General features: G+C 43.9%; 1 protein-coding gene across 1 annotated transcript in view; it reads left to right on the top strand.

Annotated features, from left to right (window-relative positions):
• The window catches only part of LOC119929538 (acrosomal protein KIAA1210-like), a 131,413-nt gene that overhangs the window by 96,557 nt on the left and 21,046 nt on the right, over positions 1–13,810 (top strand). Inside the window, exons 6-7 of the mRNA XM_038747711.1 lie at positions 6,726–6,855; positions 10,413–10,571. Coding sequence (XP_038603639.1) covers positions 6,726–6,855; positions 10,413–10,571 — 289 coding nt within the window. The remainder of the gene's footprint in view (positions 1–6,725; positions 6,856–10,412; positions 10,572–13,810) is intronic.

The following is a 13,810-nucleotide window of genomic DNA, read 5'->3' as shown; positions in this document are numbered from 1 at the left end:
CATTTCACTTCTCTGTGCCTCAGTTACCTCATCTGGAAAATGGGGATTAAGACTTTGAGCCCTATGTGGGACAGGGACTGAGTCCAAACAAATTATCTTGTATCTACCTCAGTGCTTAGTATAGTGCCTGGCACAGCGCTTAACAAATAGCACTATTAAGTACCACAGTTCATCTGTCGTTGAGTTCCATTTGCGGGGTCTCAAAACCTGCTCACTATTCAGCATGCCTGGGGAGAGAAGGCTGGAACATGTTTGGAACAGCTTACCCCAGGCAAAGCAGATTCTGGGTTCTTTGTCATCTTTTTTATGTTTTAAGCAGTTTAATCAGTATCAGAATGTTACCAGGTTGCCTGCTCCAAAAGGACACACTCAGTGAAATGAATGAAATCTGAGTGGTCATTCGCTTTACATTTATTATTATGGTATTGGTTAAGTGCTTGCTATGTGCCAAGCACTGTTTTAAGCACTCAGGTATGTATAAGTTAATTAGGTTAAACTCAGTCACTGTCCTACATGGGACTCACAGTTTAAGTAGGAGGGAGGACAGACTTTGAATTCCCATTTTGCAGATGAGGAAACCGAGGCCCAGAGAAGTTAAGTGAGTTGTCCAAGGCCACACGGCAGCCAACTGGCAGAACCGGGATTAGAACCTCAGTCCTCTGACTCCCAAGGCTGTGCTCTTTCCACTAGGCCACACTGCTCCTAGGTGAATAACTTCCAAAATTGCACCAAAGACAAGTCTAGTGCAAGGGATAAACCCCATTCTTGCCTGTAATTTTTAAACACTGCAGAGGAGGAGAGGAGGGGAGCAGTTGGAATGTGCAAAATTGCATCCGGAGTGAAATTTTCCTTTGGTGGGGAGCAGATTAATATGCAGACACACTCAGTTCTGCTAGAACTCGTGTTTTCACTGTGTGCTTTGGACAGAAAGCCACTGCAGAATTAGAAATGTTCTTCAGATCTAGAATCAGCGCTCTGCAGTGCCAGAAGAAACGGGTGTGGGCATACACGTGACATTGGACATGGGGGAAGCACTCTAGCACAAGTTTTCCTTAACACAAGGGTATGCAAGAATGTTCTGCCAGAACTCATGTTTTCACTGCGTGCTTTGGGTAGAAAGCCATAGCAGAATTAGAAATGTTCTTTAAATCTAGAATAAGCGCTTTGCTGTGCCAGAAAAAATGGGGATGGGCAGACACGTAACATTGGACATGGGGAAGCACTCTAGCACAAATTTTTCTTAACACAAGGATATGCAAGAATGCACTTTTTGCATTATAGGAGAGTTGGGCATATATGAATTTAGTGTCCAGACAACCTTAGACTGATACTTAGCTAATACTTTTATTAGGGAAAATGTAGAGCTAATTAAGAGACAGGAAACAGATGTTGAAATGATACCATACTTGCATTTAGTCAGAAAGCCAAGGAGAAGCATGAAAGAAAAAGCGTGAGGAGGTGCAGATGTGGGGGAATGGGTGTTTATATATGAAACTGTTCCTCTCTCAACGCCATATCTATCATGCACACCCAGAAAATGAATAGCAAAGGAATTAAGTCAACATACACATTCTCTGTGTGAATGCTGTTTTAGGCAATGGATTGTTAAGTACAATATGGTTGATGGATGCATGGGAGTGGCTATTACAGTTAAGAAGGGAAAATGGGTTAGGAGTTAAACATCTGCTTTCTCTTCTCTCTCTCTTTGGCCACCAATCCATCATTGTTTGAAGGCAAGAATAATCTGCTTCATATGTAACTTCCCTCCCTGTATGGAGTACACTGCAAAAATCCAAATATGCACATATGCTCTATATTGTCATATATCCCCTTCTTAGAACAGGAAAGGCTAATTCCACACTGCACCTTCTAGCTTATAGTTGTCACCACTTTTAGAAAATAGTTTAGGGAAATCATCAGTCTCCATCAATTAAGGGATCTTTTGCCTTTCTCTTTTTTTTTCTTTAATTTCTCGATTTGTTTTACAATGCAAGTATTGCCTCCCATACTCCCTTCAAATGCAAGGGCCATTTCCATTATGCTCTTAAAGAGGGCAGAGAGTCTGAAAACTCTTCAGTCATATTTATTTGCATGATTACTGAGTGCAAAGCAATGTACTAAGTGCTAGGGAGAGTACAGTGTAACAATAAACAGACATATTCCCTGTGCACAATGAGAACAGGTGGCATGTCAGAGGGCAAAATAAGTGAAACATTAAAAAAGGGAGGGATGCTTAGTGGGACTGGAAGCCAGGAAACTCTAGTTCTAGTTCCAGCTCTGCCATTTTTCTGTTGCGAGGCAGTGGGCAAGTCAGTTTCCTCATCTGTGAAATGGGGCACGATATCTGCTCTCCCTACTTCTTAACTGTGAGCTCCCTATGAGACAATGACTGTGTCTGATCTGATTATCTAACCCAGCATATAGACAACTGCTTCCTAGTGCCCCTAGTAAATTCTTAATCCCAAAATAACACATTACATTATTATATCCAAAACCTAGTGTGAATTTGTGTGTGTGTGTGTGTGTGTGTGTGTGTGTGTGTGTGTGTGTGTGTGTTTATAGAGGGAAGGATGAAGAGGAAGTGTTTTGTGAATTTCACCATAGCAATTTGCTGGATACCCATTTATCCAGGAACCAGCCGATTACTCCCAATCTGCCCAAGACCAGTGCTAATCTGACACATTTTGGCCATTTTTGGTGTGGTAGAGGAGATGTAATAGATTGTCTGCCCCAACCTACCTGGTTGGTCTCATTACCTCTCATTACAGTGTAGGGAAGCTGGGGGCAGTTAGTTAGGGACAGTCAGTGTGCTAGTAAATAGCCCAGCTTCCAGAGGGAGCCCTGGTTTACTTCCAGACTCAAGCTGTAGCAGCAGCAGCAGCAGTATGGCTGTGGTTCTACCTCAGTTGCTGCCTCGATTTCTGGGTGTTGTAGCCTGGCAGCCCAAATTCTGCAGCCTAGAGAGCCTTGGGTTAGTTTTTTTTTTTAAATGGTATTTGTTAAAGCACTTTCTATGTGCCAAGCATTGTACTAAGAGCTAGGGTAGTTACGATATAACCAAGTTGGGACAAGGTCCGTGTCCCACATGGGGCTCACAGTCTTAATCCCCATTTTACAGACAGTGTAACTGAGGCACAGAGAAGTTAAGTGACTTGACCATGGTCTCATCGCAGACAAGTGGTGGAGCCAGGATTAGAACCCAGGTCCTCTGAATCCCCGGCCCATGCACTCTCCACTAGGCCCTCCTGCCTTTCATCCCCTTTCTCCTTTCTCCATTCTTATCCCCAGGAAGTAAGTAGTATTTGTAAGTACTTATTGTTTGCAAAGCATACTGGGCAACAATACAAAGGTGAGAATTAGACATGGCCCCTGTGTCTTGGGGGTACTTTGGGAAAAAAAAAACACTGTGTGCTGAACAGGGTGCAAGTCCATAATAATAATAATAATGATAATAACAATAATGATAATAGTACTTGTTAAGAACTTACCATGTTCTAAACACCATTCTAAGCACTGGGGTAGAATCAGATTAATCAGATTGGACACAGTACCTCTCCCACTTGGGGCTCACAGTCTAAGTAGGAGGAAGAAGGAATTAATCCCCATTTTACAGATAGGTAACTGAGGCACAGAGAACTTAAGTAGCCCGCCCAAGGTTATACAGCCGACATATGGCAAGCAGGATTAGAACCCAGGTCCTCAGCCTCCTAGACCCATGCTGTTTCCGTGAGGCCATGGGCCTTCAGGGGAAGGCCGGGAACTTGAGAAGTTATGGGCTCAAATTGCTCTGTGCCTTCCACTCTAGGCAAGAAGGACTTTCTGGGGGTCAAGGGAAGAGTGTAGGCTAGAGAGAGAGAGAGAAAATAATGGGACCTCCCATCAAGAATGATGGCTGAGAACCTGCTCAAGAGAAGTGAACACTTAGTACAGTGCCTTAGTGCTTAGTACAGTGCCTGGCACATAGTAAGCACTTAACAAATACCATTATTATTATTATTATTATGTATAAGTGATAGAGGCTTGGGCAGCACTCATTCACACTGTCTCATCCCTGCCAGTTGTGTTCCCCTGAGGTATGCAATGCAACGGATGAATCATGGGCAAGGTTCTGGACCATTGCAAAGGGCATTTGCAGTCTTGGCCCAAGTGAGCCAGCTAGAACCCAAGCCTCCTGATCCCAGAGCAGTGTCATTGCCACTGGGCCAACAGCAGGACTATGGGGAGGCTAAGGAGAAGGAAAAGAACAGCATGGGAAAGGATGAAAAAGCAGGGAGAAAAGGTGATTGGACAGGAACGGAGAAAAGCAGACAGGAGGCAAGAAAAAGGCAAAAGGAGGAAAGCAAACAACAATATGGGTGATCATGAGGAAAAAAAACCTCCATCCAAACAGAACATAAAGAAGAAAGATTCAGCTCCCTCTATCGTATTATTTCATTTTATAAATTTCACAGTCAGTTTTTAATCCTCTAAACTTATCCCTGCTCCCTGAAAATTCTGTTGGGAAGATTGCAGGTTTTGAAATGGTAGGATTTTTTTTAACTTACACTGAACTTAGTGAGAATACTGGTTTCTCTTTTTTTTTTCCTGATACTTCAGGAGTGAAGGAGCTGCTTTCCCAAAGTCCTTCTAGACTGCAAGCTCCCCTCTAGACTGTAAGCTCACTGTGGGCAAGGCATATGTCTGCCAACTCTGTTGTATTATACTCTCCCAAGCACTTAGTGCAGTGCTCTGCCCATGGTAAGTGCTCAATAAATACCATTGATTGACTGACAGTAAAGCTAGGATCTATAGACAAGGAGGGGATAAGTGTAATCTAGACAGACTCAGGCCTAGGAAGCCTATCTAGCTAAACTGCTCCTATTATAATATCAAATGTCTCTTGGTTCTCTTCCAAGAGTCCTTTGTTTTCCTGGACACATTCTGGTATGTTGATAGTGTTGATTGGGGTGGGGAGGAATTGCCGGGGGGAGGGGTGTCTGTGTGCACGTGTGCTTGCACGCACACACATGTACACTTTGTCATCACAGAGGTATCACCATTTCAGTATATACTCTGGATACTGGTTTGATTTCTTCCCCTTACATTTTGCCAAGTGTTCACTGGGTGGGATGATTCTTGAATGCTTTGGGCAAAGATCTCAGAAATCATCCTGAAAATGTCCTGGGGAAGAAAATGAACTGGATCAAAAATCAGTCCCTTGCCCAAGGAACATACTGGAAGTGTGAAATAGTTACCCCTCTTGTTGGCCCCCCCAAAGCCTATATAACAGCATAATCTTACAGCATAAGACAAACCTACTCTTTTCAAAGGGAATGAAGACAAAGCAGCATTTCTCCATCAATTCAAAGCTTAAAAATTCCTAGTGGCTCCTGGTCTGTAGTCATTCTGACACAGGACTGTGCAGATGGGGTGCAGTGTTAAAGCTGGGGGAAGGGGCAGTGTTCCAAACAATGCTAGTATTATAGCAAGCCGCACAAAGCTCTTTTCCATTATCCAATTTCTTTCTTCTTCTTCCTTTTTGTTATTTTATAAATAAAAACTCAGCCCAGATGTTGCGGTGACTTGCTTTTGCCTCTTTCACACAATGAATTCCCTACATAGCTGCGTGCTGTATTTCCCACTCTTCTCACGGCCCAGATTTCACACAACCCAACTTCTAAACCCCTTGGAGTTGTTCCTACCTTTCCGTCCCGCTACCTACCCCCAACTCCAGGGAGGGCTGCTGGCAACACTTACATGTTAGGACAAATAAGGAGCCCCAGGGATGCACGGGCTGAGGGCCTATTGGAACGGCTTGCGAACTCATGGAAGTCAAATTCCCAATCTCAGGGGGAATGGGCAGACTGCCTATAGAATACTGGTGCTCTCCTGACATAAGGGTTTCCCTAACCCTCCCCACCCTCTTAAAAAAAAGAATAGATCTTCTTCTATGCCTCGTCTGCTGAGTGACACAGTCATTCTTCTTAAACAGACCTGTTCTTGAGGAGCTCCAGTGGACTGTAACTTCATACCCACAACTATGTCATACCTAAAAGATATTCCTTCAAGCCGCATGGCTGAATACAGTGGCTTTTGTTATGAAAAGGCTTTGATGGGCTGGGGGAGAGGACAGATTCTTTAGCAGAATTCTGGAATAGAAATGCAAGGTCCAATGCTATTGTTCTGACAAAACAAAAACATGGCTCAGGAAGAGACTGGGAGTTAGGAGACCTGGGTCCAAGTCCCAGCTCCAATACTGACATGCTGTGTGACTTTGGGCAAGCCATTTAACCTCTGTAAGGGCTCAGTTTTTCCTTATCTATAAAATGGGGATGAACTAGGTTGTGAGCCTCTGGAGGCACAGGGACTGTGTACAAACTGATTATCTTGTACCTACCCCAGTGTGTAACACATAGTAAGCACTTAATAAGTGTCACAAGTCTAAAAAGGAAGAAAAAGACTAAGCCCTGGCAATTAGGATAATCATGATTTCAAGAGTGATTTCCTATTTCCTTTCCCTAATGGTGTTGATTATGTATTCTAGGCAAAACGAATAACTGAGGGCCAGAACAGCTAAAAATATGCAAATTAATGGCTGCCTTGAGGGGAGGAAAGTCCAACACATTCCTGGTCTAGTCAGGGAAAGGTTCTAAGAGAGCCCACACTAGAGTGTCTCCATCTCACCCTTCTTGGGAGAGAAGAGTGTGGAGTGATGGGGTATTTAAAGACCTTTTCTATTTTTCCAGGTCCAAAGCCATCATGGGGAACAAAGCGCTGTCACATGACAGCGTCTTCATTTTGGAATCTGGCTCAGAAAACCTTGCTGGTGACCAGACCTCTCAAGAAAATCTTTCTGGAAAAGTGAAAGCTTTACAGGTATGATGAGATGTCGGACTCTAGCTCTGCTCAATTATGCTTCCCCCCCGACACTTTTAAGCTTCTTTTGTTGGGCTAGACTTTCTGTGTTCTCAACTGTAAAATGGTGGTAAAATGGCTGTTCTCCCTTCTCTTTATCAATCAATCAATCGTATTTATTGAGCGCTTACTGTGTGCAGAGCCCTGTACTAAGCACTTGGGAAGTACAAGTTGGCAACATATAGAGACAGTCCCTACCCAACAGTGGGCTCACAGTCTAGAAGGGGCAGACAGAGAACAAAACCAAACATATTAACAAAATAAAATAAATAGAATAGATATATACAAGTAAAATAGAGTAATAAATATGTACAAACATATATACGTATATACAGGTGCTGTGGGGAAGGGAAGGAGGTAAGACGAGGGGATGGAGAGGGGGACAAGGGGGAGAGGAAGGAGGGTGCTCAGTCTGGGAAGGCCTCCTGGAGGAGGTGAGCTCTCAGTAGGGCCTTGAAGGGAGGAAGAGAGCTAGCTTGGTGGATGGGCAGAGGGAGGGCATTCCAGGCCAGGGGGATGATGTGGGCCGGGGGTCGACGGTGGGACAGGCGAGAACAAGGGATGGTGAGGAGGTTAGCGGCGGCAGAGGAGCGGAGGGTGCGGGCTGGGCTGTAGAAGGAGAGAAGGGAGATGAGGTAGGAGGGGGAGAGGTGATGGACAGCCTTGAAGCCGAGGGTGAGGAGTTTCTGCCTGATGCGCAGATTGATTGGTAGCCAGTGGAGATTTTTGAGGAGGGGAGTAACATGCCCAGAGCGTTTCTGGACAAAGACAAGGCTTAGGCTGTATGTTGAAGAATAACAATATTCTTTAGGCTGTAAACCCCATTTAGGACAGGGATTATGCCTAATCTGACTCTTTTATATGTGGCCCAGCATTTAACACAGTGCTTATTCCCATATTAAGAGCTTAACACATACCTTTATTATCACTAGGTTCACAGCTGATGTGATAAGACAGTATGTTTAGGTTAGAGTTTCCTCCATTGTGAGATGGGAACAATAATAATAACCTATCCATTAGGGATGTGAAAGAAGTAATAAATTGACATGGCAGTTGGGCCTTTTTAAGCACTATGTGCTGTAGAAACACTGAATTCTGATAATAAATAATAGCGACTACAGTTCTCCACCAGCAACTCTGGCCTCAGAGTAAAACAGCTTGTATCCCAAGAGGCCTAGAAAGCCTCCAGTGTTTACATTCTCCACTTCCTTCTTTTACATTCAGAGGATTTTTAATTCAACCGTGAATATAATTTACACCTAAAGTAGACATCTTATAATCATGGTATTTTTAATTATTTTTTAATTTTTAGCCTTTGTCAGTTTCCTTCCATTCTTAATAGATTACCTAGGTAAAATGGTTAATTAGAAAGAAATAAAATAAAAGCCCCATCCTCCTCTCTTTCGGGCCACTTCATTTGTCTCTAGATCTGCTACCCTATGAGATTCCATTAAATTTAAACCACATCATTTCCCCCACCCATAGCTATGGACTATTTTTTAAACTTTAGGTTCTAAAGTTAAGTCCCAAAGAAATGTTTTTGGCAGTGGCACCTAGAGCATTGTCAGCTTTAGTTTGGAAACAGGAGAGCAGAGAGAGAAAGGTCAGAAAAAAGGTCAAACATTTTGTCCTGTCCCATCTAAATCAGGATATTTGCTTTCACTCATCAGCCCAGTACTTGGTGAGGCCAAATCCCAGACCTGTGTTTTCATTTACCCACTTTACTATCTCAGATATCAAATGTGTTCTTATTTTTTGACCAGTGCATTTTTACCTTCCAAAAGAAGTCTTAGAACCATAAACTTGTTGTTCTGAGCCTGTCTGGGGGGATCTGAAGGGTGGAGAAGGGGTGAGAGTCTTCAGCAATATTGATTCTGGAGATAAGCAAGAGTTTGGGGCTCTGGACAGCTGTTTGGTGGCAGGGTGGGCCAGCTCATTTTCAAATAATTTTCCTTCTTCCATTGATCTGTTTCTATCTTAGGATACCTTTTGGGTCCATTCACATTTGTTTATTTATTTATTGGGCATAGTGTGTATCACCTGCCTAGTCAGAGGTGGGATTCTCCTTCTGCGGATTCTTAGAGAAAAAAAAGGCCCCATTTTGGATAGAAGTATTTAAATATCAATCAATCAATTGTATTTACTGAGTGCTTACTTTGTGCAGAGCACTATACTAAGCATTTGGGAGAATACAATGTAACAGAGTTGGTAGGTACGTTCCCTGCCCACAACAAGCTTACCTGAATGCATGTGTTGAAAACTACAGTTGGTAAAAACCCAAATCAACCATGCAACCTCCGATGTCCCAAAAAACCTGGATAACTGAGTTTTTCAGACACATAGCTCAGGCCTGAAGTTTTACTGTGAGTGTCATATGCTCCCAAGTTGAATTTCTGCTGAGATTTCACCAGTGTACCGGTTGGTTGAGAAAACAAAACTGCTGGATCACTGTTGAGAACTCACAATTGCTAGCACAAGATCTAGGTCATCAGAAAAAGTCCCTGCTCCAGGTAGAATCTAATTAAGTTTCTACATTTAATGAACAGGAGAAATATTTTTGTAAAGCAGAGTTGATGCAGGAAAATCTCCCCCCGTTGATCCTGATCTCCAGTTTTTGTCATCTACATCAGTTTTCATTTTCCTTCTCATCTATGCCCTGTGCTGCCCCCTAACCAAGTGCCACTGAGATTCAAAGAGAGGAAGTATGCTTCCTGGACTCTCAGTCTCACGTAGACCAAATAACAACCCTTGCAAGACCAATCTGACAGTTTTCTCAGGAACACTAGAGTAATTTATCCTGAAAGTGCAAGCGAGGGGGCTTTCTAGCAGCTTCTCTCAAAACAAGGGGAGAAAAAAATCAATTCATGGAGGATTTGCTACCACAGAGCTCTCCCACCTTGGTAGAATTGGTGAAGTTTACCTTAATCTTCCTCTCACTCTTCTTAGGTGAACTGCTTTCATTCTTTCTGCATTTAGTCCCACCCAGGGGGTTAAGACGTTTTTGAGGCTGACACCTGCTTCTTTTTTCACTGGGACAAGTTGTATTATCTGGTTGAGAAAAGGTCAAACATATCATTCAAACCTTTTTAAGGAATAAACTCCTCAACACACACACACACACAGACTCATGCACGCACATATTTAGTACAGCCGTCAAATCATCTTCATATCCTCTTGTGCGAAACAGAATTTCTTTACCTTTTTTCTGGAGATTAGAAACAAATTGAGGTCTATTATAACGCTGCCAAACATGTCTAAACAATCGTTTCACCTTCCTGGTGCATGTCAGGTTGCCTGACATAAGTGCAACATAGGTGACAATGTAACCCAGTCACCTTGTGATCATGACAGGTAAATATTATTCCCTCTGTGAATATTATTTACCAAGGACTTTTTCCCTTCAGATTCTTTTGTGCCCAGAGTAACTGAGAGGAAATGGGCAGGATGCTGGGAAATAGTGGTGTTTCTTTCCTTAGAGTCTGTGCATTACTCTTCCTTCTCCCCTACCCTCCTCACAGCTCCAGCTCCAGCAGAACATCCGACTTGGGTCCCCCCCGCTGGTCATCACTGGCAGGAGATCAGAGGATACAGGAGCAGTTTCAGAGGATGATGGGTTACCCAGAAGTCCTCCCGAAATCTCCACCCTTCATGAAGTCTTAACTTGCTCATCAAGTAAGGTATGTGGGACACAAACACTAAGGGCAGGGGATGTTTGTTATGGCCCATATCCAGCAAAATCAATCAACCAGTATATTTCTTTGAACCCCTGTAGTATGCAATGTAATGCGCTAAGCACTTTGGAGAGTACAACAGTATTAGTAGACAGGGCCCCTGTCCTCAAGGAGCTTATAATCCATGTGGGGAGACAGACACTGAACTAATTTACGGATTGGAGGAAAGAAAATAAAGGGGATCTATGCATGTGATAGTGCATCAATAATGAGATATGTTCATCAGTACAGTGGAGGTTGTGAATATTCAAGTGCTCAGTTGAAGCATAAGTCCTGAGGGAGCAGTTGGGTGACTATAACCAAGGGAGAGTAGAAATTTACTGGGGAAGGCGTCTTGGATGTAATGTGACTGTAGGAAGGCTTTGAAGATGAAGGTATCTATGGTCTGAAGTGGGAGGGAGTTCCAAGAATGAGGAAGGGTATGGACAGTGGGTGGGTGGAAAGCAGAAATGTGTCAGGGAAACCAAAGTTAGCTAGGGGAAACTAAAACCAGAGAGTGTGTTTGAAAAAATAGAGTGGGCCACAGTGTCAAAGGCAGCTGAGAGGTCGAGGATGAATTAGGAGAGAGTAGAGGAGGTCATTGGTCACTGGACCTTGGCGACAGTGGTCTTGGTGGAGGGGAATGCAAATCAGACCGTAAAGGGTCAAGGAGGGAGTTGGAGGAGAAGTGGAGGCTGCAGTTGTACATAATCCATTTGAGGAGTTTGGACACAAATGGAAAGAAGGAGATAGGGCCAAAGAAGGAAGGTATGGTGGGATCCAGAGAAGGCATTTTTATGCGGGAAAGATATTTGAAACATGTTTGAAGGCAGAGGGGAAGGAGCCATCAGAAAGTAAGGAGTTGAAGATGTTGGTCAAGGAGGGAAGGATAGTGGACACAGTGATTTTTAGAAGGTGAGAAGGGTTCAGAGGTTCAAGTAGAGAAGGTAGACTTTGAAAACAGGCTGTAGATCTCTTCAGAGATGGCTGGGAAGTGTGAGAGAGTGAAAGTGAAGCAGAGAAGGAGTTGAGGTCAATGAGGGGAAATTTGGGGGAGCTTGCATCTAAGGGTTTCAACTTTGTCCACAAAATCATTGGCAAAGTCATCAGGGAAAGAAAGGGGGGGTGTTGGGGCACTGTGGACTTCAGGAGAGAGTTAGTCTGGAATAGTTGGCAGAAGAGTTCCTTCATACATTGAAACTTCTCTTTTATATTGCCTTTCCTGGTGGGTGTTCGGATATAGAACTGCAGTCCTCTGCTTTTGATTTGCATCGTGGTTAGCATTTTAAATCCAATGCCACAAACCAAATACAGTAATCAGTTCTTTAATTTACAAGCAAATAGAGAAAAGTATTAGGGAAAAATGGCTTGCAGATGTTTTCATTTATTTTGGGAAGAAAAGAAAATAGCAATTTGTATGAAAATTGAATTCAGTTCAGTTTTAATCCAAAATTCTCAAGGTTTCAGTGAATGGGAATATCAATTTATATAAATATGTATGTATGCTCATATAGGTGCCTATAAGGAACTGTGCACACATGCACATACACACACAACACACTCAGACAAGTGACAGTTCCTCCCATTGAGAACAATGGATTGGGCCTTAGGCATCAGAATCGATAACCTAAGAAATAGGTGATAGTGCCTAGTGGCTTGCACTGGGTGATTCCCACTCTCTCATTCTTGACAGTCATGTTCCTGATGAAGCATTTGAAGATGACAGGTGTATAATAGTAATAATAATAATAATAATGGTATTTGTTAAGTGCCTACTATGTGCCAAGCACTGTTCTAAGTACTGGGGGTGGATGCAAAGTAATCAGGTTGTCCCACGTGGGGCTCACAGTCTTAAGCCCCATTTTACAGTTAAGGTAACAGACTCCGAGAAATTAATTGACTTGGCCAGAGTCACACAGCTGATATGTGGCGGAGCCAGGATTAGAACCCATTACCCCTGACTCCTAAGCCCATGCTCTTTCCACAGAGCCATGCTGCTTCTGTAGACAGGCAGGGCTGTGGCACATTGAGAAGCATATGCAGAGGTTTCTTACATGCAGTCCCCGTTCATTCCTGCCGCATAGTGTCAGTGCAGTGTGGTATAGTGCCAGTGCAGTAAATAGCACCATAATCCAGCAGGCGATTGGTTCAGTAGCTGCTGTGTTCACCACTGCTTGTCTGAGCCAGCTATTTTTCCAAATTCCCACTGGGCTTGTCCACTTCACAGAGCTTCCCTAGGTGGCTCTTCAGTTAGAAACCTTCACCCACTGATGGCATTGCCCTAGTGGGTATTCTCCCACTTGTAGCACACAGTGACCTGTAGTGATCCGATTCCTAGAACGTGTACTTTCCACAGGATCAACATCAGGATCACACTTACCCCAAGTACTCCCTCTCTCTCAAGGTGGAACTCCTCCTCTCTGCAGCTCTAGACTTTTGCCCGAGGCAGTGTGCAGGCATAGAGAAGCCAAAGCCCTGGGTCTACCAGGGTCAGAAGACTCCAGTCCAGTTCCAGTATGTCAGGAAGGGGAGAGACCCCCCCCCCCAATCCTGCAGGGAGAGAAGCAGGAGAAGAGGATCATCCCCTTACCTGTCCTCTTCCTCTTCCCTTGCCCCCAGAACCCAAGAACGTGAGGAAACTGACCTGGGTGTGGGTAGAGATGCAGTAGCTGCAGAGGTAACGGTGCTAACGTGCTATTAGCCCCAGTAGTTAATGAGCAGTAATTGATGGGGGATTAGTAATTGTTAATGGGAGTGATGTTGAGGGAATCAGTTCCGGCCGGGCAGGAGAATGTGGTGCATCGTGACGCTAGGAGAGTGATACCAGTGGGAGCTAGAATGGGGGTGGGGGAGACTTTTCATCAGGCGCTAATTATTAAGCCAGGCAGATAACTCCAGTGATGTCACGGGCAGCATGCTATAATGACAACATGTCTCAGGCAGGCATTTTTCCAAATCCATTAGCGCCTGGCCTTGTGGTTGTTAGCACACCCCTGACAACATCAGCGCCATCCATTTCCTATTTGTCTAAACGCCAACCCCCCTAGAGAACCCTGACCCCTTCCGTCTCCCCATTCCTTATCCCTTATACTGATTAAAATGAACCCAGTGCCCTGCTGGGTGTTGGTACCCAGTTGTGTCTCCTTGGTGACTCCGTACATTGCTCAGTTTAGGGCAGTGTGACCTTAGATAGGGTAACCAAAGAG

The sequence above is a fragment of the Tachyglossus aculeatus genome, chromosome 6 (assembly GCF_015852505.1).
Source record: "Tachyglossus aculeatus isolate mTacAcu1 chromosome 6, mTacAcu1.pri, whole genome shotgun sequence".
NCBI lineage: Eukaryota > Metazoa > Chordata > Mammalia > Monotremata > Tachyglossidae > Tachyglossus > Tachyglossus aculeatus.
This window is presented reverse-complemented; position numbering and strand designations above follow the sequence as displayed.